At 48.6% G+C, this 27,435-nt stretch overlaps 1 protein-coding gene across 5 annotated transcripts; it reads left to right on the top strand.

Moving 5' to 3' along the window:
* Nucleotides 1-365: 365 nt before the first annotated feature.
* Nucleotides 366-27,435, top strand: UBN1 (ubinuclein 1). Of its 5 annotated transcripts, XM_065683673.1 has the most exons (18): nt 366-458; nt 849-1,250; nt 3,149-3,235; nt 4,192-4,287; nt 4,566-4,700; nt 5,203-5,306; nt 7,693-8,131; nt 11,295-11,365; nt 12,656-12,785; nt 13,016-13,134; nt 13,618-13,746; nt 14,641-14,784; nt 17,668-17,718; nt 18,867-18,909; nt 19,215-20,435; nt 21,985-22,237; nt 22,532-22,621; nt 25,089-27,435. In XM_065683673.1, exons 2-18 carry the CDS (start codon nt 1,011-1,013, stop codon nt 25,139-25,141), a joined length of 3,405 nt encoding a protein of 1,134 aa, XP_065539745.1. In that variant the 5' UTR covers nt 366-458; nt 849-1,010; the 3' UTR covers nt 25,142-27,435. The 5 variants fall into 5 exon arrangements, with proteins under 5 accessions (XP_065539745.1, XP_065539749.1, XP_065539746.1 ...); XM_065683677.1 differs by lacking the exon at nt 14,641-14,784; XM_065683674.1 differs by lacking the exon at nt 17,668-17,718.

The raw sequence follows: 27,435 nt of genomic DNA, 5'->3' as shown, positions 1-27,435 counted from the left end.
CGCGAGCGGCTGCTGGCGCTGAGCTGGTGCCCGGGTTAGACCGCAGCAGGCGGCCGCAGCTTCCCGGCGCCTGGAGCGCCCGTGTAAACGATCTCTACCGGACTCCCTTGCGCGCCGCTCTCAGACCGCCGGAGCGGCCCCCGGTGCGGGACCGCGACCGCGACCGCGACCGCGACCCCGTCCCCTCCATGGCGAGCCCCAACCGACGGGCCCGACCTCGGCCCCGCCGCCGCCACAGCGCGCGAGGCCCGCCGGGACGGAGCGGCCCTGGCGGCGCGGATTGGCCCGCTCTCCTCACGTGGCCCGGGCGGGCCGTCAGGGCGCCGTTCTTCCGAGGCGTGACTTCGGCGCCGGCTGCGATTGGGTGCCGGGCGCGCGGCTTTTGCGCGAGGGCAGCGTCCCCCGCACGTGACGTGGGAGCGGGGCTCGCAGTCGGCCCCGGGAGCCCGGCGGCGGCGGTGAGTGCGGCCTGGCCCGCCCCGGCCCCGGCCCCGGCCCCGCAGGGCCAGCGCCTCCCCTCAGCGCCGAGCCCCGCAGCCCTGCTGCCCGCGCCCCCTCGGAGCGCCGGCCTCTGCCTCCCCTCAGCGCCAGGGCCCGGGTGCCTCTGCAGCTCCGCGGCCCGCTCCCCCTCAGCTCCGTCCCCGCGGCGCAGCCGGCTCCCGGGCTCCGCGCAACGCCCGCGGGTGCGGGGCCGGGGTCGGGGTCGTGCTCACGGCCGGGGGTTATCCGCGGCTGGGCCCGTCGGTTCTTCCCGCAGCCGTTGGGAAGGGAGCGCTGGGGCGGGCAGGAGCAGCCCCGCGGGGGCTACCCCGGGGCCAGCGCTGACTCTTTCTCTCCGCTGCCTGCAGCAAGCGGGGCCTCTGTTGTTTCCCAAGAAAACTTGAGAATTAAACGGCTCGTTCCACTTCTGATGTCCTCCGTTACCCGTAACAAGCCGGTGATATCTGTACTTGTGCGGCTGGGTGCAATGGGAACTATGCCATGAGGAGCGGTAAGAGTTGGCCATAGCCATGACAGAGCCCCACAGGGTTTCGTTCACCACTCTCCATGGTCCACTGAGCAGCACCTTCCTGAAGAGATCTCGGAAGGACGATGCAGAGCAGCCCCAGGACGCGGAGCCGGCTGCCACTGCCGTTCGGATCACGCTCACCCTCTTTGAGCCAGATCACAAACGTTGTCCTGAATTTTTCTACCCGGATCTTCTGAAGAGCTGTCGAGGGAAATTAAAAGGTGGTTCTTCGGGAGACAAGGTGAGCGTCCTTGTGGCCTGTGGTGACCTGTCTTGTACCTGAAGATCATAGAATCATGGAATGGTTTGGGTTGGAAGGGACCTTAAAGCTCATCCAGTTCCAGCCACCTGCACGGGCAGGGACACCTTCCACCAGACCAGGTTGCTCCAAGCCCCATCCAACCTGGCCTTGAACACTGCCAGGGATGGGGCAGCCACAGCTTCTCTGGGCACCCTGTGCCAGCGCCTCAGCACCCTCACACGGAAGAACGTTTTCCTTATATTTAGCCTGAACTTACCCTGTTTCAGTTTCAACCCCTCATCCTATCACTATAAGATTTGAAAGGCTTGTTCAGCATTGTTGGAGTGTGTGTTGAAGCTGGGAGATGCTGGAGGTGGAAGGTGGAGGGTCAGGCATCCTGCAGGCAGAACTGGCATGCAGGCAGGGGCTTGTTGTCAGGCCCCACCATCTCACTCCTTTGCCTTGGCTGGAATTTCACGTTCCGAAGGGGATGTTTTGTTGGCAGAGCGTGGGACATAATTGTCCTTATGTTTGAAATTATTTTACAATGATTTTTGGTACCTGGCTTGCTGGCAGCCATGAGGAAAGGAGAGATGCTTCCACAGTATTTGGTTGTGCCTTTTGGGGACCCTGCTGTACTGCCTGTGTGGGTGTTTTCTGTGAAGTGAAAGTTTTTTGAGTTCTACTTGGGATTGCAAGTTCTCTTCTGAGCTGTTTAGCAGTAAATTCATGGTTCATGCTGCTTAGTTTTGTGTTTTCTTTTGAGAGTTGGGAAAAGCAGAGGTGGGCGCAGAAGAGGCTGAGAGAGCACGCACAGCCTTGAGACACCCCCAGAGTCGCAGACAGGACTGGATTGGAAGGGACCTTAAGATCATCCAGTTCCAGCCCATGCCAGGGGCAGGGACACCTTCCACCAGACCAGGCTGCTCCAAGTCCCGTCCAACCCAGCCTTGAACACTGCCAGGGATGGGGCAGCCACAGCTTCTCTGGGCACCCTGTGCCAGCCCCTCAGCACCCTCACAGGGAAGAGCTTCTGCCTAAGAGCTCATCTCAATCTCCCCTCTGTCAGGTTAAAGCCATTCCCCCTTGGCCTGTCCCTACAGGCCCTTGCCCAAAGCCCCTCTCCAGGTTTCGTGTAGCCCCTTTAGGCACTGGCGCTGCTCTAAGGTCTCCCCTTAAGGAGCCTTCTCTTCTCCAGGCTGAACCAGCCCAGCTCTCTCAGCCTGGCTCCAGAGCAGAGCTGCTCCAGCCCTCGCAGCATCTCTGTGGCCTCCTCTGGACTCGCTCCAACAGCTCCACGTCCCTCTTGTGCTGCTGCCCCAGAGCTGGATCAGGACTGCAGGCGGGGGGTCTCCCCAGAGCACAGCAGAGGGGGAGAATCCCCTCCCTCTCCTGCTGCTCACGCTCTGGGGATGCAGCCCAGCACATGGGGAGTTCTGGGCTCAAGCACTCACTGAAACCAGGTCATGGGGAGCTGCTCATTGACCAACGCCCCCAAGTCCTCAAAGGAGAGAGGGACTCCTCCATTCAGTGTCTGCCAGCCTGGGGGAGGCTTGTTTGTGCTGGGCATTGCCTCGATCCAAGTGCAGGACCTTGCACTTGGCCTTTTGAACTCCATGAGGTTCGCACGATGCCACCTCTCCAGCCTGTCCAGGTCCCTCTGGATCCCTTACTTTTCCTCCAGTGTGTCGACTGCAGCACACAGCTCTTGCTGATGGTGCATGCTCTTGATTCCACTGTCTATGTGGTTAGTGAAATACTAAGAAATACTCTACTGTATGCTGTACTGAAGGTTGATGTGTCTGGACTTCATCTGGTTGTGATGGATTTACCGCATGGGATTTTGGTGGCAGCATGATGGGTTGATTCTGATGCTTTTGTCTCTTTTCTTTCTCTAGAAGAAAGACCTGGCTGATCCCTTTAATGATGATGAAAAGGAAAGGCATAAAGTAGAGGCTCTGGCAAGGAAGTTTGAAGAAAAATATGTATGTTTTTGTTCTTTATCTTCTGTTATCCCTTAGAATGGGCACTGCTATTCACCTTTCAGCTTGTAGTGTTCATTCCATGGCCACTGGCTCTCACCTTCCTGTTCTCTGGCAGTCCTGTTCTCACCTGGAAGCTGCTGTTTTCTTGTTCTTTTTCTGTCTCAGGCCCGTGGTCCCCAAAAATGGTTCTGCTACGTTCTTCAATCAGATGAGTCTGATGAAATTGAACAACCTTCTCGCTTGTAGTGGCAAATAACTTACTGTAATATATAAAAATTAATCTTCTTGGGCAAAAAAGAATTTCTAGGCCTGGTGGCTGTGGCACGATGCAGTCTATCAAGTCTCTAAGTTCAGTGTGTGGTGGGTCTTCCGCTGTCAGGACAGCACTGGCTGCATAGCTTGAGAGAAGCAGATCTGTCTTGCCTGTTTCCTCTGTTTTTCCCCTCCCTTTACTTCTGTAGGTGGCAATAAAACTATGTTCTGCTTTACAACTGGTACTTTGGTTAGTGAGTTGTATTGTCTTGTGATACAAATCAGACCTATGGGTCACTCTCATGTGGTTGGTGTATATAGTTTGATGCGTCTAGTACCATGTTTGTATGGACTGTGTAGCAGTTCTGGAAGAGCACTCCATCCCTGCACTAGCAGAAGTGTGGAAGGGGTACAGACCCAGTTCAACCTAAAGTCTGTTGGCATATCGGTCTCTTGGGCAGCCCACTGTTTTGTTTCATTTGGCTCCACTGGTTTTGTTCTGCATGACAAGGCCTAAACCTGGATTTACCATATCTTAAGGTTACAGCATGGAGGGAGTTACTGCTGGTCTGGTTCTGCTGCTGCTTGGAGCACAAAAGATTGTGTTCCCTTTCCTGTGCTGGAGCCATGTCAGTGTCCTGTGCCGAGGCTCTTCCATGGGAATTGGAAAATGGGCTAAACACTGTCAATCTGTTCTTGTTTAGGGTGGCAAGAGACGCAGGAAGGACCGGATTCAGGACTTGATTGACATGGGGTACGGATATGATGAATCCGACTCCTTCATCGATAACTCTGAAGCGGTGAGGCTGGGAGTATTGGGAGGGTGGTTAAAGGTGCTGCTGGGTCTGAGCTGGCACCTGGAGGGAACCTGTGTGGGGTGTGAGCTGGGAGCGTGCCAGGGCTGGGAACAGGAGATCCCAAGGAAAGGGGAGGAGATTCTGGGGGAAGCTCCCGGCAGGAGAACACTGGTTATCAGGGGTGTGCACAGCCTGTCTGTTCTTGGGGAGCACAAATCCTGCAGTTCATTCTGTAGCTCAGCTGCTTACAATGCTAATGGATTGTTCTGGTTTATCTCCAGTATGATGAGCTTGTTCCAGCTTCGCTTACTACAAAGTATGGAGGGTTTTACATCAACTCAGGAACACTGCAGTTTCGCCAAGCATCTGAATCTGAAGATGACTATGTTAAAGAGAAGAAGAAGAAGTGTCCCAAGGTCAGCAAGGCACCTTTCTCAGTTGTTTCTTCTGTTAATAGAGGGTTTCATAGAATTGCAGACTGGTTTGGGTTGATGGAACCATAAAGCTCATCCAGTTCCAGCCCCCTGACATGGGCAGGGACATATTCCGCTAGACCAGGTTGCTCCAAGCCTGGCCTTGAATTTTTTCTATATTTCGTGCGTGAATGGTGAGTGGACCTTCAAAGTAGGGCAAGGCTTGTGAATTGGTGTGGACGGAATAGGGATGAGCCCTTGAAATCTTTTTCTGTCCCTGTATTTGACAGTAAAATGAGGGATGTCTGGTATGGATGAGACTCTGGTGGTGTTGCCTGATTCTGAGAGTAGAGATGACAGCAGCCCCCTGTCATAGTAACCATGTGTGGGGTTTGGATTCAGGTATCCAGTGGGGGAGGAGCTGGTTTCCTGTTCTTGGGCTCTGAGGGTGCAGGGACCATTGTAGGAGACACTTTAGTCATGACTTGGTTTTAATCCTCTCTAGAAGCGGAAGTTGAAAGACGGAGGTGAAAAAATGAAGAAGAAAAAGAAAGATGATTCTTACGACAAGGAAAAGAAATCCAAGAAATCCAAGTTTCCCAAAGCTGGGTAAGGAGGGGAGGTAGTGCTCGCTGCTGGACACTCTGCTTCAGGGTCACAGTGCCATTTGTCACACTGCAGTGGTACCTGTTGCAGTGTAGGTGGCCTGAGTGTGAGCAGTGGAACCATCAGCCCCTAACGCCTCATTGTTCCACAGTGGGTGACAAGAGGCAGCTGGGTCAGGGAGAGAGCAGAGCTCCACAGCAATGGTGTGTGAGCACAAGGGCCACCACTGGAGCAGTGATGTGTCCTGGAGCTCTGTTGAGGCAGTGATGGTTGACACAGGGATTGGAGAGCCTGAGGAGCAGGATAATGACTACAGGGACAAAGCTGGGGGAGGAAAGGCAGGCAAGAAGGGCAGGAACTCAGAGCTGTGAAAGGGTCAGGCTAGAGGGGAGGAAGAGGTTAGAAGGCTTTGGGTGACCATAGCAGAAAGGCAAGTTGTGTGTTGCTGCTCTTTCTGGCAATTGTTTGTACTCCTGCCTGAAGTATTTCTTGGATGAGTGATCACCCTTCTGTAGTGGTTCTCTCCTTCTGGCTATAAACCTGAGTGGCTATTTGGCTTGCTGAGTTCTTTGGCTCTATTGCTTTGCTCTGCATGGCCTCTCTGTTTCAATGTCTGTACCTGTTGTTTTTGTCTATTTTCCTGCATTTTCCTCCTAACTTTTTCCTTCTTTCTTAATTATTCTTTGGGATTTCCTTTTTTCTGCATGGATGTTTTTAATAGCAGCACCAAACCGCACGTCTGACATGGTACTGTCAGTGCATGGTTCCTTCATAGTGAGCCGGGAAAAGTAATTTGCTCTCCTGGTTTTAACAGGCAAAATGTATCAAGCTGTTGTTATGCTAACTCACTCCTGCCTCAGTTCCTCTCCACTAGTGCGTTTCCCGATATTGCATGCTGGAATAATGCACGTAGCTAGTAAGAACATTGCTGGGTTGTGATGGTTCTAGCTCCATCACCTCTCTGCAGTGAGGAAGAGAACAGCCTTCTCTGAGCTTAACAAGCAGAGGGACCTTAAGAGGCAGTAGAATGCTCTTCCTGGTGTGTTTGTTGCGTTAAGAGAATAACAACTGGTTGTTGAGAAAAGATAATTCTTTTGGCAGAAAATAAACCCCCCTTGCCTTCCAGCTGGTCCTCAGATATTAGAGCGGCTGGGTGCGGCGGGGGTGATGCCCAATTTACCACTTTCAGTCCCGTTGTGTTTGACATATTGAACTATCACAATTCTGGGTGCACTAATAGCGCGCTGCACCTTCAGCCTCATTGTGCTCAGGAACTAACACGGCCACACTTAAAAGGATTTGGTTGTGTTCAGTGAGAAAACTATTATGATTAGCTACTTCAACAGTGCAGTTTGTTGAAGCAACAGATACAGGTTCTTATGGATTGCTGGTGATTAAATACACCGTCTGCAGAAAGCACGTGCAAACGATAGGATTGTGAATTGTACAAACGCGCAACAAAGTTATGAATAACACAGCCTGGCTTCAAAATGTATAAGTAGAAAGTGACTCTATATAGAGATTACTAATTTTCCTGGGAATCACTTGGTACAGTGCAAGTCTTATCAAAGGCATCCCTATGTGGAGGGGCAGAAAGGTCCAGCCTGTCAACCAGTCCCAGGAGTCAAGGGTAATCTGCTGATGGAATCTTCCTCGACTTGTCCACAATGATGTCTTTCCTGATATTCCCCATTCCTTGGGCCATTTTTATACTGTTTTTCCCCTTCAGGGTGGAGCTTGAGCGACTCTAGTTGTACATACCTTTATTATTATCGGTGTAAAATTCTCTCGCTTCGCTTTTAAAGGTATATACCAAAAAGAATTCAAAGAGCATGCTCAAGTAGGGGTGGTCTCACCTTGGAGGCAGGTAGCATTGGAGATGGAGGTGTGTTTTTGTATTAAAATGTATCAAAATGAAGCAAAGTTCGCACAAAGGACAATATTTTGTCAAAAGATGACAGACCGTTGGCTCAGGGTAGCAAGTGTGCAGCTCACCCATCCTTACCAGTTTATTGTACCACCTAGTTCCCATCTCTGCTTGTGTTTATGACAGAGCTTGGCCGCAGAATCTCCACTCTGCCCCATCCTGGTGCAGTGTTGCCACAGGAACCGCTGTGGAGTGAGTTCCTTGCATACCAGGTGCAGTCGCACGTTACCCTGAAGGTCCATTTAAATTTATACCTTTCCGTTATGTGTGAACAATGCTACATTTTTAAATATAAGTTTAATTTCTAAATCATGCTCAGTAATTATTCCACACTGGTCAAGGGGCTGAGCCTTCCAGGGGGATTGGTGCCTATGGCTGAAGTGAGCTGGGATGAGGGTCTCCTCCTCTCTGCTCCTTCATCTTGTATTCAGTTCCCTTTCCTCCTCCCTACTCTGTTTACAGCTTTACAGCATTAAATGCCAGTAAGGAGAAGAAGAAAAAGAAATACTCTGGAGCTCTTAGTGTCAAGGAGATGCTGAAGAGGTTTCAGAAGGAGAAGGATGCTCAGAAGAAAAAAGATGAAGAGCAGAAAGTGGCGACTCCTTCACCAGCAGAACCTCCAGCCCCAAGGGAGGCAGAGGCAATGGCCGACCCTTTGCTCTCACTCTTTGGCCACGCCAGTGACAATGACCTGATTCAGGCAGCAACTGCCATGGACTCCTTAACTGACCTCGACCTGGAGCAGCTCCTCAGTGAGTCCCCAGAAGGGAGCCCCTGTCCTGATGTGGAGGATGGGAGCAATCCTGCAGGGACAGGCTTGGAGCAGGATTTCAAGCAACCGCCCTCTCTCCCAGACGGCCTCCCAGCCCCTTTAGAGAAACGCATCAAAGAACTGGCTCAGGTAAGGCAGGTTGCTGCAGGGCACTGGGATTGTGGGGTTACCAGAGAGGGGACAGCCCTGCTGGGTTTGGGTAGCTGCTCCCATAGTGGAATGGGGAAGCATTCTTCAGTGGGATTGTTCTGCAGTGCTGTGTGGGATCACACGTGTGTGTCACCCAGGTTTCTCTTATGGCCAAGTTGCCTTCTTGAACACCCATGTCAGGGAGAGTCAGATTCCTTGGCATTGTTACTTACTGAATGTAACACTCAATATCCCACCTGGCAGCAAGGCTTCTTTACCTCTCCTGTCAAAGTATGGACCTGATGCCAGAGGTAATTTCCAAAGTAAATTGAAAATAAATTGACTTAAAATGCAAACTGAGGCTGAAGGACTAATTCCAGTGTAATGGTTTTAATGTGCTGTTGACAGGATGTAGTGTATGAAGTGGTGTGGGGTGTTCTGTGTGTGAAATGAGTGGGTGCAGCTGGAAAGCTTTACCTGTTCTGCCGTGTGAGAAGGCACAAGAAGCCCTGTAGATGGGGCTTGAGGGTTTGTTAGAACCATTTCCCGTGTCGTATACAGGCAGATGCCTTCCTGAAACACAAGTTCCAGAGCTGTGTCACTGGCATTTTCGTTTCTTTCCCCATCTTTAACATCTCAGTGTTGGGGTATTGTTTAGGGAATGGAATATATTAATTTCTAGAAGGGTGCCACGTAGCTTCTCCTGCAGCTGGACTCCTGTGGGACTCTCCCATCTTCTCCAGAATGTTGTGATGTTTTGGGAAGTGCCAAAGCTGCGAAGTACCTGGTGCTGGTCAGGGATCCCTCTCCTGGCCCGTCAAAGTAGTGTGCTTTCAGAGCTGCTGTGAGGGCTGTCCCCATCAGCCTGACAAATGCTGAGATGTTTTGTCCCTGCTACTAGTGATGTTTTGGAGCATTGATTTGTAAGTTGTAAACGGTGCTCTCAGGCCTGTGGAGTGGTTTGTGTTCTGCCTCCCAGGGCACATGGATTTACAACGCCTGCTAGCTGAGCAGCTCTTAGTAACTCCTGTTACTAAAGAAAAGCTTCTGTTAGAGATCTGTGTTCTGCTGAGAAATGTAAAGTGTGTATAGTGGTGAGCTATGGAAGAGAAGGAGGAATTGAAGAAAGTATTGCCACAGCTGATAAAAATAATGGTCTGTTCATGGGTTTCTGTTTGCTATTCAGGCTGTTAACCCTGAAACAGCTGTTCCTGAACTATAGCTGAGTTAAAGGAGAATGGTATGGAGGCTCTCATGATATCAAGTTGATTGTTATGTTGCTGCAAGATAGGCTGATAGCACACTACCCACAGATTTGCCTGCTGCTGTGCCTGTTGGTGAACTGTGTATGTTAAGGAAAGAAACTATGGTGGAGAAATAAAGATTTAACAAACTGAGGCCTGTGGGGCAGCTAGGAATCTGGGACGTAAGATCTGTTGCATGTGGGAAAGAAGAGGTGCCAGTCCTCTGAGGGAAAGGTCTCTTCATCCCAGCAGGTGCGAGCATCTCCTGAGTTAAATGGAGCCTCCAGGCATTCCCTCTTCTACTTGAATTGGTTTGACTTTAACCCTTTCCTTCTTGTTTAAGGATTCTCTTTAGCATTGAGCCTTCTCCTTTGGTATCACAGCTGTGTGTGACTGGCTGCTGACAGAGATGAATGTGACTCTTCTGGGCATAAATCAATCACTTCCTAGCCAAACCTTGGAGTCTTAAATCGGGGATTTCAGAATCAGGTCCTGTCCTTCTCTCCTGGTCTCCTTTTCCATGCAAAGAATCAATAACTTGATGTGGTGCCTTGTGGTCAATCCCAGTTTTGCTTACAGCCCCACTCAGAGGAGTCTGAAAACTCTTGGCAGTTTTCTACTATCTTGTTCAGCTCTTGGAATTATTCCCCCCTGGACATGTTTTCCATGGGTGTGATGTTTGGGCAGCACTGTGTGTGCTGCAGTCATAGCTCAGGAAGCTTCCTGAACAGGATTTATTCATTATTTTCTTTTTAGTTTCCATGGTGTTGATTGGTAATAACACATCCCCTAGGGCTGCTATTCTTTCTGTTGGTTTCTTGGCTTAGTGTCCAGATTGAACTAGAAAGCCTGGGGATAAGTATCCCTGACCCTCATTCAACATGACTAGGATGATCTTTCCTGTTCAGGGAGAAGCTCTATGCTCACATTAATCCATCTAACAGCTCTAATGCGGAGTTATAACCGTGCCCTTAAACTGCCCCTTCTCCCTGTGGGAAGCATGCCAAAAAAGCCAGATGCACCCAAGCCATCTCCTTTGGCCCATTCAATGGAGAACTCTTTACTCCAGTGTAGTGACTTGAGTGCATCTGGACAGCAGAATCTAGAATGCAAGGGTCTTTGGGCAGAATGTGGTTATACCGGTTCAGATGTGAGGGTTGGACTTGAACTCAGGATGCAAAAAGGAAGGGACACAACCTCTCTTCTGCCTGCAGCTTTTAGCCCATCTACAGCAGGTAGCTGGAGTCTGGTCGATAGAACTGTGCTCTGAAGTGGTTTAAAAACCACTGGATTATCATAGAACATGAGGTTGGAAGGGATTTCAAAGATCATCTGGCCTGGCCTTTCTAGGCAAAGCATGACCTAGAGTGGATGTCCCAGCACCCTGTCCAGCTGAATCTTTAAAGTGTCCCAGTGTTGGGGAGTCATCACTTCTCTGGGGAGTTTATTCCAGTGGCTGGTTGTTCTCAGTGGGGAAAAATTTCTCTCGTGTATCCAGTCAGAATCTCCCACACAGTAATTTGTGCCATTACCTCTCCCCTTTTCATGTGACTCCTTGTAGAAAGGGGGTCTCTGTCTTCTTTGTAGCCACCCTTTAAATACTGGCACATGGTGATAAGGTCTCCCCTGAGCTTTCTTGACTCAGTGGTGAATGAGTCCAGCACTCTCAGCCTTTCCACACATGCTTCCCAGACCTTGGATCATCTTTGTGACCCTTCTCTGGATCCTCTCCAGCCTGTCCACAACTTTTTTGTATATAGTGGGGGCCAAGGCTGAGCACAGTATTCCAGGTGTGGCCTGAGAAGCACTGAGCATGGTGGGATATTATTTTTATCTCTGCGGGTGATGCTCTTTCTGCTTGCTTGTGTGTGTCTGTGTATGGGAACTGATGGTGCCTTGTGTTATTTCCTAATGTCCAGGCTGCCAGAGCTGCTGAGGGAGAAGGCAGACAGAGATTCTTCACTCAGGACATCAACAACATCATACTGGAGTAAGTGCTGCTGGGGGAGAAGAATATGAAAGGAGGATATTAGGAAGAGCATTTTCGGTAAATTCAGGAGCAGGTTTAGCAGGAGTTGTGGGGTTCCTCCACACAGAACATGCCTACAACATGAAAGTCTCCTGGAAGTGATGATGTATGTCTGAGGTAGGAGAATGTTGGAGCGGCTATATCCAGGCCTTCTGGTCTCAAGATGATGCTTAATATCCATGTACTTAAATCTGGTCATTTGACCTGTGATTATAACTTGATAGAAGAACAGTATATCTCTCCCTGTCAGAAATATCAGGCACGTTGTTTGCTGTTGAAGTTATGTAGAATATATATACATATAAGCTAACATACATACATATATAATATATATATTTTTATAACTAGGCTACCGCTGCTCTGTTCAACTGGCTTTCTGTGCAAACTGGAGGAGATCCATTACTGTTCTGTGTTATCGAGTCCCCCAGTTACAGAATGTCACTGTTGCTTCATGCAGTTGTTGATAATGGTTTCATTCTTCTTCAAGTGCCCAGAGAAGGCTGCTGAATGCACACAGCTTTGTGATTATCACAGAGTAATAACACACAGAGGCTTTAATTTCATTAAGGTTTATCAGGCACTTGAAGGGAATTGACGAAGGGAAGTTTGGGAGTCTGTTTCCCTCATGTTTCAAGTGGTGATTGCTACCTTTCAGCATTCCAGTGCTGACTGCACAAATAGTAATCAGCTGTCAAACTGAAAACTTTAAGCACATTCAGAAGAGATTTATATTTATATGACTAGAATCAGTTCCAGATTTTTACGCTTAGTGACACTGAGAGGTGGCTTAAAGGGCTGCTCTCTAAGATGCATAACTGTGTAGATGGGTTTAGCGTACACTGGCACCTCTGACCTTCTCACTGGGAAGTAAGTTCAAGCCCAAGGGATAAAGTTTGAATTTATATTCTCCTGAGTTAGACTGCTGTAGATTCTGACATCAGCAGTGCGTACCTCTCATTTCTCATTGCTTGATGCTCCTGCACTTGAGTTGCCAGGAAGAGCTGCAGAATAAATGAGGGTGTTGACATCTTTTTGTTCCCTTTCAAGATCCTCTGAAACTTAAAAGCCACAGCTTGGGACAAGGCTTTAAGTCTGTTGTTTGAAAACCTGAAGAACCATCATGCATGCGGCTTGTACTTTATTCCTCTCTCCCTGCCTCCAGCTCTTTAGGTTGCATTGGGGCTACATTTATGTTGTGCAGAGAACCCCTGCCAGGTCTCTGCTCAACGTTGGTTTTGTCTTGTTCCTCAGCATCGAGCTGCAGACCCGGGAGCTGAACAGCCAGATCCGGTCAGGGGTTTATGCCCACCTGGCTGCTTTCTTCCCCTGCAGCAAGGACACTCTGGTCAAGCGTGCCCGTAAGCTTTATCTCTATGAGCAGGTGAGTGGCTTTGGCAGCACAGCCCCGTCTCTTGTGCAGGTTACCCCTGATCTCTGGAGCACAGGTGTTGTCTACCTTCTGTGGTGGGGTGGTGCCCTCCCGCCAGCACGATTCAGGCCATGCATCTGGTGATGTGGATCTGGGACTGGGCAGGTCTTGACCTGCCGGGTTTGGGTGTCCTGGCTGGAAGATGTCATGGGGAACATCAGTCTGTTTGGTGATTGCTCTAGGGTGGTCGGTTGAAGGAACCTCTGCAGAAGCTAAAGGAAGCCATTGGAAGGGCCATGCCAGAGCAGATGGCAAAGTACCAGGAGGAATGCCAAGCCCATACTCAGGCCAAGTTTGCCAAGTAAGCCCCTTGTTTGCATGTTGTACATCTGCAGCTCTGCTCATCAGGCTCCCTGTCACCTGGAGGCTGCTCTCATGAAGTTTGAAACCTGTTTTTGTTCTGTAGTCAAAAATTGCTGATGGGCATTAGTTGGCCTCATCAAGCTGTGTGTGGTCTTTGTACTACCCATGGCAATGCCAACTGCAGCAGCACAGATGGGACCAGAATCTGGCTGGTGTTTCACTTCTGCAGGGTGTGCCTTTAGGATCATAGCAGTCTGAGAACAGGAAGGCCTGGTTAGTCCCATGGTCTCTGTTTCACAATATTGGGAGATTTCTTAACCTTGAGCACTTGGCTCAGCTTGCAACCAAAGCAAGACATTTGGGCCCTCTTTCCATGTGTGTGTTACCATTGACTACTGAGACCTGAACAGTGTTGTTCAGAGAGACTTAACCCTCTCCTTGAACCTCCAGGACAATGACTTCCACATTGTCTCCATTTTAGAATGCTGGAAGAAGAAAAGGACAAAGAGCAGCGAGACCGAGTTTGTTCTGATGATGAAGAGGATGAAGAAAAGGGAGGAAAGCGCACTGCGGGACCACGAAAGAAGTTTCAGTGGAATGATGAAATCAGGTTTGCATAATTTAGATACTAAGTGAACCTGTGACATGTCTTACTCTGTGCAGTTGGAAGTAGAGTATTTTGGTACCTGTATCTTGTTTTCAGAGCAGTGCTGATCATCTGTAGTAAGTCAGCTTGGAGATACGTGGCAGACTGCGCTCTTTTATGGAAGCCACTGATTAAATCTCACCCTTATATAAACTGCTGATTTTAGTCACAGACCAACACTGAGAGAAGTGCAAAGAACCCTCTGTGCAGAGGCCAAAAGAGAGTGACAGATTTTTGGGAAAAGAAGGAACTCAGCTGAATTGCTGAAATCCTACAGACTAGACTCTGACCAAGACCAGATTCTGGTTCTGAAAGCAGTGACAGCTCCTGGGGATTGCTGCCACTGGAGCCCAAGACTCTGACAAGAGAATGCTGGAAGAAGGGAAGAGTGTCAAAAGATAATGAGACTCAATTTCGCTGTCCTTTTTGTCTGCTTCTGTAACAAGTTGGGGTGCTGGTCTGTAGATGGCTGATTCACTTAGAACAAAGCAAGCTTTGCTTCTTGCCTTCTCACTGCCTCTCAGTACAGAGGTCAGCAGAGAGGTTCAGTTCTGTGGTAGTGCCACAATTACAGGTGTCACTGGTTTAGTACCTCTGCTGGTTCAGGAGGTTAAAATGGGAAAGGGTAAAATGTCTTTTCTGCCCTGGCACATGGATGTGTGCACACACGGAGCAGGGAATGTGCTTTTCCCTTCCTCTTTCTTGTGGAGGCAGCATAGGGTCTGTTTTACCGAAGCAAGGTGTTGTGCAGAGCCAGGCGTACCTAGGTGTGGTTATCCAGCCCTGAGTAAGCAGAATGACCTCCAACTGGGGGCACTTAATCCACATAACTGTATTTGAAATCTTCCTGTTCTTCAGGGAGCTGCTTTGCCACTTGGTGAAGATTAAGTTGGATGGTTATGACCTTGACAAGAATAAGGCTCAGTCTCTAGAGGATTATGTGAAGACCTTCCTAGATGGAGAGGTGAAGCCCCTTTGGCCAAAAGGCTGGATGCAGGCCAGGTGAGCAAGAATCAAGTTGTACCATAGGGATTCCTTGTCCTGAGGGACCTTAGAAGGTCCTGCCCCTGCTCAGAGAATTGCTAGCTTCAAAGTTAGATCAGAGTGCTTAGGGCCTTGTCCTTTGGAGTTGTGGAGATCTTCATGAGTGGAGATTACGATAGCATCTCTGAGCCCCTGTTCCAGTACTAAATCACTCTTCATGAAATCTTTTCTTGCTTCTACTCGGAATTCCCCTTGCTGCACTGAACTGAATATTCTCTCTTTTTGCTTTTGACACTCTTGGGAAAGGTCTGGCTTCATCTTCATTGTGGCTCCCTGCGCTCCACACTCTTTAGATAGTGGAACACTGCCTTTAGATCCCTCCTTGGTCTTCATATTTTCCAGGCTAAGCAAACCAGTTCCCTCAACCTCTCCTTGTCTGTCATGTGTCCCTGTTCCTCAGCCATCACAGTGGCTGTCTCCAGTTTGTCAGCGTGTCTCTTGTATTGTGGGGACCCTGAAACTGGATATTGCATCCAGGTGTGACCTCACATGTGCCAAGCAGAGGGGAATGAGTGCTTGAACTGTGGGCTGTGCTCTTGTCTAATACCTGCAAGTATACAGTTTGCTTTCAGCAGTACACCCTTGCAGCAGTGGTTCATGTTCAACTTGTCCACCAGGACCCTTGGGTCCTTCTCTGCACCCCCAGGTCCTTTTGTGCAGGGCTGTTACAGAGGCAGTTTGACTCCAGCCCATGTTGCTGCCTGGGGTTATTTCCGTCCCACCTACAGGACTTTGGCTTTGTTGAACTTCAAAAGGTCTGTGTTGCCCCTTTCTCCAGCTTGTCAGTGTCCCTGTGAACAGCAGCCCAGCCCTGCAACATATTCTCCTCTCTCTCTGTTTTCACGTCACTCCCAAACTTACTGAGAGTGCAGCCATGTTGTAGTCCAGGTTGTAAATGACTGTGTTGAGTTCTCTTGGCTGCTGTATTGACCTCTGATGGATGCCACTAGTGGTGACAAGTTACAAGGCAGAACTGGGGCTGAGGTGAGGCTGGCTGACCTCTGGTTTCTTGACTCTGTATTACAAAGGGTCACTTTGTAATCTGTCTCACAAAGGATACATTTTTCAGACTCGTTGGGAAGTCTTCCCTAGGGTATTCCCAAAAGAAAGCAAAGCAGAAAGTTTTATGGGCTTTATGGACTTGCTCTGGACACATCAGAGAGTCAGTAGAGTAAGTAGGATTTTAGTGTGGTTTTCTTTACCCTATCTGGTGTCTTTGCTGCTGTTTCGTGCTTTCACACCCTCCAGTATCCATGCCATTGAGCTGGCAGTTTCAGAGGGTCATTCTGGGACTGTCATCCGTGCCTGGCCTGCTTTGGTTTCCATAGTTTTAAAGAAGGAACAACTGTACAGTCTTACTGCTGGAACCTCCATCTTTTTGCATTTAGAGAGCTGGGCAGCCTTGTCATCTCTCTGCTGAATTTGCTTTTTGGGTTTCACGTGGGCTAAAGGAAGAAGTAGGTACTAGTTCTTAAGAGCAGTGAGTAGCATGTTACAGACATGTTTGGAAAAGTCCATGGCCATTTATTGCAGGCGCACGTAAAGTACATAATGTGCATGGTTGTAGTGTGGTGTTGTAGTGTATGGGAGCTGAATGATGGCACTAGGAGGTGGTGGGTGGAGATTCCTACTTAGTTATGTCTTTCACCCTTAGTTTGTGGGTGAAGTATTTAGGCATAGAACTGCTCACCTCAGAGTTGATGTAGAAAGGCCTTCCAGTGAAGTTAACTATAGAATGACTGAATAAAACCAGTTTTCCTGGTGGTTTTCCAGTGGCCCAAGGACAATGTTTTTTCTTGCTGGGGCTTGATGGAATTGGACTTTATGATCTTTAGGGGCCTCTTCCAGCTTGAGATATTCTATGGTCTGTGGTTTAAAGGCAGGGTAGACTGACAGCCACGTGGAAGGGTAGAGGAGGGATTGGCAACACTAGAAGAACTGTGCACAGCTTTATGGATGTGTCAGCTTGAGTCACTGTCATCACATCATAGAAGCTCATCTTTAAGAGGAACCTGAAGATGAGCAGAGTAGCAACTTTGCATATGAGTTCAGAGAGACTCTGCCATGCTTCTTCAGCTAGCACAAAAAGGTGATTAACAGAATAAAAGGCTAAAATAAGCTTTCTTTTTGAAAGAGAAAGGATGGCAAAAGGCTTTGTCAAGCTATTAGCAGATGAGAAGTGTATTCCACATGCCAGTACTGAAGGTTTATTTATAAGCGTCTTACCCTTACAGCTGAGTGGCAGCTGGTTTAGGTGTGTTTGAGATCCTGGTTTACTTGGCCTCAGAGATAAAGGGGTTTGGATGAAGCTCTGTTTATTGATGGTGGTTAGTCAGTTGAAGATGGTGGTGCTTATTGAAGAAGTCACCTTGGCTGTTTGCTAGGGATGTGAAGGCAGCAGAGATGCAGCATGTGAATACTTCTCATCCATGTTATTTGAGGCAGGGGAAGGTAACCCTTTTCCCTTGAAGCTGGTGAAGAGCTCTTGTATGATCTGCCAGCTCCTGGGGATGCATGGCAGTAATAATGCCCAGCTTGAATGACTGTGCTGCCTTTCCATTTGGCTGTCAGCTTTTCAAGCTGGCAGAGCTTCTTTCTTAGTTATTGACCAACAACTGCCTTAACGGCCTTTCCAGCGCCTACAAGCATAGCTCCAGAGAGGGAACTGTGTGTGGGAGTTCAGGATGATCTTCCTTGAAAAGGGATGAATACCTGTTTGCTCTCTGTGATTTTAATTTCACCAAGTCCCCTGCTGTACTGTGCAGCTCTGTCTCCAGTGATCCCAGCTGCTCTACTGGGTCTTGCTGGATATCACTTCTCATTGCTCTCTTCCCTTCTTAGGACACTGTTTAAGGAGAGCAGGCGTGTACATGGACACCTCACATCAGTCCTGTGAGTATCGTGTAGCATTCCTTTGGAGAGATAACTGGTGAACTCCGTTCCCTGGGGCTTGGGTGGATCACACAGGAGCACCAGAGCTTGCTTGGCTCCCATCAGATAGTTTGGCGCTGCTTCATTTGGGGAGGTCTAGGAAGGGTAGTTGTTTTTGTGTGACATCTCCCAACAACAGCCTTCCTGAAGTGCTTTAGCCTAAGAGTAAGCTCAAAGAGAAGAATGTTGAAGCCAGGTTGCCTCCTGGCCTTGTTCAGCAGACTGGAGTCTCTGCTAGTCCCTGGGAGGCAGATGAAGGTGGAGTGTGGTGCAAGCAGTGTGATTATTGCTGCTTGTTCAGTTGCTCTGATTCTGGATTCCCTCTTTCTTGTCTGGTTGAAGGAGGGGTGCAATGAGCTCAAAGTAGTGAAGATGGGTGCAACAGGCTTGTGGGTGGCAAACCAACAGTGCCCTCAGAATCCAGCTGGGCAAGTGCTTTAATGCCAAATGGTCTCATGGATCTTGCTATAATAGGTGAGGATACAGACTGAAGCTGATGTCTGTTGGACAGATGGTCCTGTTCGTGGCACTGGGTAAGTGAGGGGAAGGGTGAGGAACAGTAGGAAATAGTGTAGAGTCATCTTTCCCTCAGCCATACCATTACAGCAGTTCAGGGATGCTTTGTACCAGAGATTGCATCTGACCAGACCAAATGTTCTATTTTCTGTGAATTTGGCAGATGCTTTTTCATCCTTGACTTCTTCCAGGAACCTTAAAGAAATGTGTAACTTTGCTCCAAACCAGTCTCTGTATCACTTTCTCTATGGGTATTGCTGTACTTAGGCCAGCAGTGGGTTCCTGCAGTAGCTCCGAGCCCTGGAGCTGGTGCAGGGTAAGTCTGTTGAGAGTTTGCACTGCTCTGCTGCTGTTTCAAGACTCTGCTCTGCTCCTTGATTCATTCCCCTGTGTGGGAGTCAGAGCTTCCTAGAGCAGCAACCAAATGTGACGTGGTTTTGAATCCTAGCAACCTGAGATGCTGCCTCTGTTCTTTGGTTCTTTGCAAAAGCCTCAGTGGATCATAACTAACAGGGCCAATATGTAATCCCTCATAGGATGCTTCCCTGTGGGCATTCAGTGAAACTGTCTTTCTTTTGTCTCCCTCAAAACAGGTCAAAGAAGAAAGTTATAGCTTCTACTAAAGTGAAAGCGAAGGTGAGTTCTTTGTTTTCTGGTTCTCATGGTTGACATATACCAAGAGTCAAGTGACTGCCATCTTAAATCCTATATTTGAGCTTTGTATTTATACATTGGATACAAGGAATTTGTATTGTGAAATAACTCTAGTCAGTATTGGCCTTGAAAAAACAGCTAGAAGAGCAGCTAAAATTGATGGCAGCAGCAGCTGGGAGAGCGGCAGGTGACCACGGAACATGCTTATCCTGCCTTATCTCTTCCCTTTCCAGCAGGAAGCCCTGCCTCTGTTCTAACTCTGCCTTCTCTTGTGACTTCTGTTCCAGGAATCTTCCTGCAAACCAGATAAAAAGGTGTCAGTTTCTGTTCCTTTGATGCACTCGAGCAACACCTTAGCTCTGTCTTCAGAGCCCCAGGGAGGGGCTCTGGGCATCAGTGCCCAAACCAGAGAACTTTTGTCCCTTGGGACAGCCCAGGCAGCCAGCAGCACTGGCACTCCTGCTACCTTCATGGATGACTCCTTGGATGAGGACTTAATTCATAATCCCACTTCATCACTCGAAGCAGTCTCCAAGGAACTGGCTGTGCTGAACAGCAGAGCAGGAGGGAGTCCTGACTTTACTCTTCCTGGAGCTCCAAAAGCTCCACCAGAAAAGATTCCATCCTCAGAGGAGAAGAGGACGTTTCCAAAGTCCAACCCTTCCCCTACATCATCCTCTGGTTCCCTTCAGTCTCCTCTAAACTTCCTGGCTGAGCAGGCCCTGGCATTGGGCCAGTCTTCTCAAGACAAAAAGACAGAGAACTCTAATTACAAAGAGCTCTCCTGCCAAGCCTCCCCCAGCAAAATCCTTCCTGATGCACACCAGGCTAAACAGAAACATCACAGCCTGGTCCGGCCAGGCCATGGCCCTCAGACCTCTACGCCAGTGCCGGCTTCTCAGGTGAAGGTCTTTCACTCAGGCAGCCAGCTACAGAAAACATTCACTTCCCCAGCTCCATTTGTCAAACTGCAGAATCCCAAGTCCTCTTCCCCACTGCCCCAGCGCTCCCTCCTCCAGCAGGTCAAGTCATCAACCAAAGCTCAGAGCTTCCATTCCTCTGCATCACCAGGCAGCACCCAAAACTCAAGCAGCTCCCACAAGAGCCCAGGTTCATCATCATCATCATGCCTCAGCTACACAGGAAAGCACTCAAGTGGCTCTAGCTCGTCAGGACAATCTTACAAATCGCCCTTTGTTTCTGGTTCTCTCTCCAAGCATGGAGCTTCTTCTGGCAGCTCCTCATCTGGAGCTTCTGCAAACCAGGGCTGCTCCTCTGGGAGCTTGCTGCCCAGCGTGCAGACACCCTCCTCGGGCCAGGCATCCAGCCGCCCGTCCTCAAGCTCCTCGGTGAAGAAGACACCTGTTTCACAGAAGCTGACATTGGTGGCACCTCCGGGAGGTTCAAACGGAGATTCTAGTGGGGGCACTCAAGGGGTGGCCAAGTTGCTGACCTCCTCCCTCAAGCCAGCTGTTGTTAGCAGCACCACATCTTCTACCTCTGTGCCGGTAAGCAGGGCTGTGCTAGGCCAGCCTCGAGCCAGGGGAGTGCATGGCATTGTGTCAGGCACATCCTCCTGTGTTCAGACCTGCTGTAAAGCATTGACTTCAGAAGAATTTCCTGAAATTCCTGACTGACTGTCTGGCTCTTGGCTGCTTAGGCTGAGAAGTCCTGGCCTTTGCCAGGGGCTTGCATGCCACAATTCCAGCTTTCATTTTCAGCTTTAACTACTAAGCAAAATACCTTCCAGACTGCAGTTTTTGCATAGACTGTAGAATGTTCTTGCCCTGCCTTTGAGACTTCCAGGAACAGCAGAATTCCCATTTGGGTCAGGAGAAGTGCAGTAGGGAAGTCACCACTAGAGCTAGAAATCGTTGCATAAACTGAAATGATAGTGATCGGTTTGCTGTGAATTGGGTCTAAAGCTTGACCTTTCTTAAATTATTGCAAGTAATTGTAGTATTATTGCCACTTTCTTCATGACTGACCTATAGAATAGTCTCTGATTCTGGGCTATAAACTCAAATCCCTGCCCAGCTTTGGTGGTTTTCTCTATCTCTTTCCTGTGGCTCCCCATTACTTCTGTAAGCTACTGAAGTGGTGTTTGGAATTGATCTCAGTGGCGCACTGTGGAACGCAGGGTCTCACAGTTCATGGAGTTATGTCTCCTGAAGGACTCCCGGGTTACCTCTACAGACTCATGTTTTTCAGCCATTGGATTTAATGGTATAAGTGCCTTAATTTTCACCTGTAGTAAAAAAGGAATCATAAAATTGAGCAGATTAGAAAAGACCTTTAAGATCCTCAAATCCAAACATTCCCCAGCACTGCCAAGGCCACCATTAAACCATGTCACTGAGGGCCTCGTCTACACGGTCTGTGGAAACTTTCAGGAACCGGGACTCCACCACTGCCCTGGGCAGCCTGTTCCAATGCCTGAGCACCCTTTGGGGAAGGAATTGTTCCTAATATCCAGTCTAAACCTCCTCTGGTGCAGCTTGAAGCCATGCCTAATGCTGTCATATTAATTTGTTGTTGGCTGTTCATACCTGTCTTTGGTAGCACATGGAAAGAGCTGAGTAATTAAATGCATGTATTTAAATGGGCCTGAAACCCATATGCTGCTCAGCCCATGTACCTTGATTGTTACTGAGGTAGAGAGCTGAAAAGCACTCTCCTGTGGTGTCCTCAACCTTCTGGAGTGTAGGGGTCCATCAAACCTTGGTGCCCTGAGTTATCAGCAGTGATCTGCTGCCAAAACGGAGTAGGAAGCATCCTCCCTGGAACTCACAGGCTTTTCCTCTGCCTAATGGAGACACAGTTCCAGAGTAAGGAAGCAGGAGCTTAATCCAGTACAGTCCCATTCAGAAGAGCTTAGATAGCATGTATGACGTGTCCTGGTCATCTGCAGGGCTGGTAGCTCTTGGGCCCTGGCTGGGAAGGTACTTCTTGCAAGGAGGAATTCTTGAGCACTCCATGTTTTGCAGCTCTTTAAGTATGGATGATGCTATACCTTGGCTTTCCCACTCCTGACTGACCTCTTTTGTTGTTTTTCAGAAAGGAACTAGTGGAGCTGTGCTGCTAACAAGTTCTTCCTCCTTAAGTGTGCTGGCTCCATCCTACAAGTCCAGCAATCCAAAGCTGCCAGCTGCCCTGAGCTCCACGCCATTAGGTATTATCTCTCCTATTCATTCCTTCCCTCTTCATGTAATCTCCTTCAGTTCAGACTCCTCCCCAAAAGCAGGAGTATCAAAAGATGCAATAGTTACGGGACCTGCTCCAGGAACTTTCCACCATGGCCTTGGCCACAGTGAGTATTCTCCTGATCACATGTGTGTGTTACTTGTGCCTGTGCTGTCAAATAACACCATCACCAGTGCTCTGCTTCATTAACCCATTGCAGACCAACTCATCTCTCTTGCTGTTCCTTCATGCATTTTTATCTCCAGCAGTTGCATTTGGAGAACCTCTGGCACGTCCCGGTAGCTAACCCAGAAATCCCAATAGCTGGAAGCTGAGCTATAGGCAGCTCCTCTGCTTGTTTCTGTCTTCAATGCATATTTGTTCCTGTTTTCCCCTGTCCTTTCTTTGTTTTTCTCTCTAGGTCTTCTAGCTGGCTTGCACTCCAGCCCCCACCATGCCGCGCCACTCCCACACTCTGCCCTGTCCACTCATTTACCACAGAGCTTGCCAGGTAACTTGTCAGTGTGTTGCGGTGTCTCCTGCCTCCTGAGCTGTCCTCTGTCTTAGCAGGTGGTTCCTCTAGGGGTGAAAGCAAAGTGGTTGTCAGGCCAGTGTGGTCGTCACTAAAGCCAATGGCCATCCTGAGGTTCTGTTTCATTAGCCAGGGCAAACTTGGGCATTTCTGGAATGAGGAGCCCTGGCTGCTTACAGCAACCATTGGTTCCTGGAGGTACTCAGCTTTGCTGCTTGTGTCGTCGTGAAGAATTATCCAGCCAGGATTAAAGCTGCGAAGTTTATGCATAGTCTGCCAAGGACTGCTCAGGAATGAATATTTGGGTTTTATAGAATTTTGTTACTGGTGACCTACATAAAATGTGTCAGAACAGAATGCCCCATGTCTGTGCACTGAGGTAATTGCCTGCATCTCCTTTGCACCGAGTTTGTATGTAGATGGAGTTTGCTTTACTTGGTGTGGACAATGGCATGATTTTGCAGTTAAGCCTGAGTGTGATGCCTGCAGAATCAATGCATAAACCAAGAGTTACCTGAAGAACACCTTCTCTGCTTGTAAGTGGAGTCCTGCCTGGTGGGCTGTGCTCATGTGTAAACAAGCAGCATCGTAGAGGAAGGAGGGAAGTAAGGGGGATCCATGCAGCACTTGGAAAATTGTAACGCAGGACCAGCAGATTGGGTTTATTAGCTTAAGGGAGTTGCTTTCCCTGTTGGTAATCACTGTTTCTGCTTGCTTTATCAAGTGCTCTTCAGCACTTCAGTGCAGTTCAGTGCTGTCTTGGTGCCTGCTCCTGTTGGATTGTCTCCCTGGGGAATATGGGCCTGCTTTAGGAGTGGATGTGCTACTGCTGCGTTAGATGTGCTGGGGTTCAGGTGGCCTCCCATGGCCAGCATGGGCTAAAATGCCCTTGACTGTGGAGCTGCTCTTTGCTGAAGAAAGAAGTGAGTGCTGTGCGCTGGCGAGATGGAAAGGACTTGTCTTTGCTTCCTTGGCTGAAGTTGGTCTCAGGTGGGTTGTTACGCTGCTCCAGTGTGGCAGAGCAGAAGCAGCAGCTACTAGCAGCAGTCACTGGTGTGACAGCCCCTTCCTGATTGTAAGTTCAGTTACTGGAGAGTGAGATAGTTGATTTCAGTTTGAACATGGCTTGTGAAATGTATTCTGTGTCACTGAGGAGTTTTTTGTCCCATTACTTCAGGGAGTTTAGAGTGATTACTTCACTGTTGCCTACAGGGCTTCTAACAAAAGAATTTCTTGATGGCCTCCTGCTCTTTAGCAGGATGTAGTGCCAGAAGCTGTGAGTAGACAAAAGGTGACTAGAATAAGTGAAGAAAACCAGATCATTGAGACAGCTGCATCAGGGACCTGCCTTCTCACTGTGTGTTCTCATAAAGATTAGAGATCGAGCCTCATGCTGTCATCTCTGGCAGCATTACCAGTTGTGGTGTTCTGGAGGAGGACACAGTCGATACTGAAGCGACCACCGTAATCTTAAAATGTATTAATTTATATTGTGGCATAAACTGTGCCTGGCTGCCTAAGGAGGTGGGCAGAACCCCATTGCTCTGCCTAAAAGCTGTGAGGACTCCGGTGTGTTGGGAGGGTGCTACAAATGCAATACAGATGCTCATGTACATGAAAATGCTTATATGAACATTCATCACACAGCACCTGAGCAAGGAGCAGTCAGTGCTTGCTTGTGTGTCTCTTCTGCTGGGGGAGGTGCTTGTGTGCTGGTGCTGTGGTGATGATTCTGACTGCTTGCTTCAGAAATGTGATGTGCTGGGGCTGAGGTCTTGCATGGAATGGACTGTCCTTGTCCTGGAGAAGAAGCTGTTGTCACACTGCTCATTGCTGCTGCAGCTTAACTGTGCATTTTGGTACACCCATTTGTTCATCATTGATGGTACTTTAATTACTCCTGGAAAACTTCTGCTTCCTTAAACTTCCTTTTTCTCTCTTCAGTGCATTTTCTCTTTCCCCTCCACTTCTGTTCCTTTATGGTACTTCAGTGATTACATTCCCGTTTCCTGTTCCTGTTTCAGTGGGCACCTAAAGCCTTCACTGCAGCAGCAAAGGTGTACTAACGGTGTTATTTCAAACCACTTTCAGATGCAAGGCAGCCAGTACCACATATTTCTAGTTTCCTGAATGGGGAGACATGGTAGAGTGGCTATTAGAGAAGGGCATAGGGTAGCTATCAAGCAGCAGTCTGAATCTATGCTGTGGTGCCTTTGCTGGGAGGCCACAGGAGACCCTCAGTGCTTCCCAAGTCCCTAACTCAGGTGCAGAGCCAGGGCTGCTCCCAGTTGTGAGATGTCTCCAAGCACATCCTCTTACCCCAATTCCTTGGAGCTGGTAGACAGAGGGAGTTCTTTCTGTGCAGAGGGATCTGGCTGCCCAGCTGTGCGCACCTCTGTGGAGCTGATGCTCAATCCCCTTCCCACTTGGTTTTCTTTTCTTTCAGATGCTTCTCAGCTTCACGGCAAAGGGTCCAGTGCTCAGCAGCGCAAGTTGTGATGTCTGCAAGGAGCATAGGATACAGCATGCATAGGATAAAGCCAAGAGGAACAGGTCATGGACTTTAAATACCGGCTGTGTCTTTGGGTTTTTTCCCTCCTTTCTTTTTTCCTTCATGACAACTGGAGACTGAACCACAATGAAGAGTTCGTTGGTGTGTTGGCTCAGAGGCGCCCAGAGCTAAGCCCCACACAAGGGCCACCTTGCACCATGCCCTAATGAGAGATGCATTTTGTAGCACTGTTTTATTGCTGCTGCCCTTCATGCATTCCCTGGCACTGGCAGGAGCTGGAACTCGCAGGAAGACATGGGTGGCTCAGCTTCTTGCAGGGGATTCTCACCCACCTCTGTCTGTACCTGCCAAGTACCTCCAAGTCCAGTTACCTCCTTGGTCTCCCAGTGGAGGGTATGGAAGGTGCTTCTTTCTTCTGATTTGGATTTACTTGGATAATTCTAGCACTGCCAGTGCTTTCTGAAGACATTTGAGGAACTGTTCAATTGTACTATAAAACACTGCTACAGTTCAATGGAGAACTTAACATTTCCTGTGTGGTGAATCTAATGAACCACCTGATGTTCCCCTCTGGAGGAGAAGGAAGACTCTTTAGAAAGACGTTTTTTAGATGCAGTCATTGACTCTGAGAATTCTCCTTCTTTTGGGTTTTGGATTTTTTTTCCTCCAAAGGAATGCTTTTTTCCTGCTCAGTTTTATCCTCATTACCATCGAACGCATTGGATTGATTGGGACACTTCTCAGCATGTCACATGTATAGGAAGACATAATTCCAGTGCCTTTTATGGTGGAGCAAGAATGGACTAGCGACACACATTTCAGCCCTATTTTGTGTGCTCCTTAACCCTTTTTTAATCATTCTGTATTTAAAATGTATTCTGTTTATTTAATAGAGCTTTTTATGGTTGCACATCAAAAAAGAAAAAAACAAAAAGCTGCACTGTCTGGACTTCAGTGGTGTCCTGGTGCCTGTGAACACAGCACCAAACCCAGCAAGAGCACCAGTTTGTAGCTGAGGACGTGCAGGCGGGTTCCAGACCCTCCCTTAAAGCCATTCTTTCCTAGGGTCGCCAGTTAGGATCTCTTTGGTGGGCAGAGGGAATGATCTGTATTAACCAAGGTCAAGTGAATTCCAGAGAATAATACTGCTTTCCTTAATGACTTCTGCACTAGGATCATGTGCTTGTTGCAGCTGCAGGAATGGGACCTTCTAGAATTGGGGGTATATTGTCTTGTGAATCTGTAACTTTGAGACCTAAATACTTCTCCTGAGCACCCTTTCAGTCAGTGCACTAAGGGCAGGCTGTGGATCCAGCAGAGCAATGTGGGGTTTGATTTTTCTGCTCTCCTCCCAGTTTGCCTTTGCTCAGCCTCCCCACCCCCCCCAGCCACATCTGAATCGTGCACTAGTAGTGCTGATGCACATGGACTTCACTGGTATTTCAAGCAAAAGGTTGCAGCCTTCCTTTGGGAGCTTTGGGAAGGATGCTGACATGGAGTATACCAGCAAATCTTTACTTTAGTTTTCCCTGATTTTTGACTGTTTTCAGTTTGAGCTGATAAATAATTTCCCAAGATCAGTATATTGTTTGTATTTAAATAGAATAAGCAGCTCAGATTTAAAATTTGTTTACAGAAAATACCTAGGTTGTAGCAGAAGAGCCAAAGACAGAACTAGATATTAAAACTAAGCACAGCAGTAATTGATGGACTCTGAGCAGTGGATGTCGCATGGTTCTTGTTGAAGACCTGATCCTGCTTCCCCTGGTAGCTGACAGAGCACTCAGATACCTGCAGGATAGGGACCGTCAGCGAGTGACTTGAGGTACTGGTTCTACTCCCTCTCTTTGCTTTCACTTGACTGCTTCTGCTGGGAAGCACCATGTGCGTGGCCGGAGCAGAATGCCCTCCTTCTAGGAATTTAGCGAAGCCTCTTGCCTCAGGGAAATGTTTCTTTGGTGGAATTTCTGTGGGATATTTTTTCTTTACATGCTATAATGAATGAGTGAATGGGATGGAGCAGAGTCATGGCAAGGCAGAACTGTGCAGAGGCCCAGCAGTGGATGGGAGCCAGGATTCTGGCATCTCTGCCTTGAGAGGCAACTTGCAATGCTCCCGTGACATGTGCTTCAGACAGCAGCTCCTTTTGGTTGTAAGAGCTGCAGGTTACTATGGTATTTTTTAGTGTGTTGGGACTGTCTTGCTGAAGATGGTGGGGGTGGTATGCAAACTGTTCATCTTGTACAGAACAACTGAATAAATTGTTTCAAAGTTTCCAAAA

This window comes from Lathamus discolor, chromosome 6 (genome assembly GCF_037157495.1).
Source record: "Lathamus discolor isolate bLatDis1 chromosome 6, bLatDis1.hap1, whole genome shotgun sequence".
Taxonomy (NCBI): domain Eukaryota; kingdom Metazoa; phylum Chordata; class Aves; order Psittaciformes; family Psittacidae; genus Lathamus; species Lathamus discolor.
The sequence above is the reverse complement of the archived record's forward strand: the minus strand, read 5'-3'. Positions and strand labels throughout refer to the sequence as shown.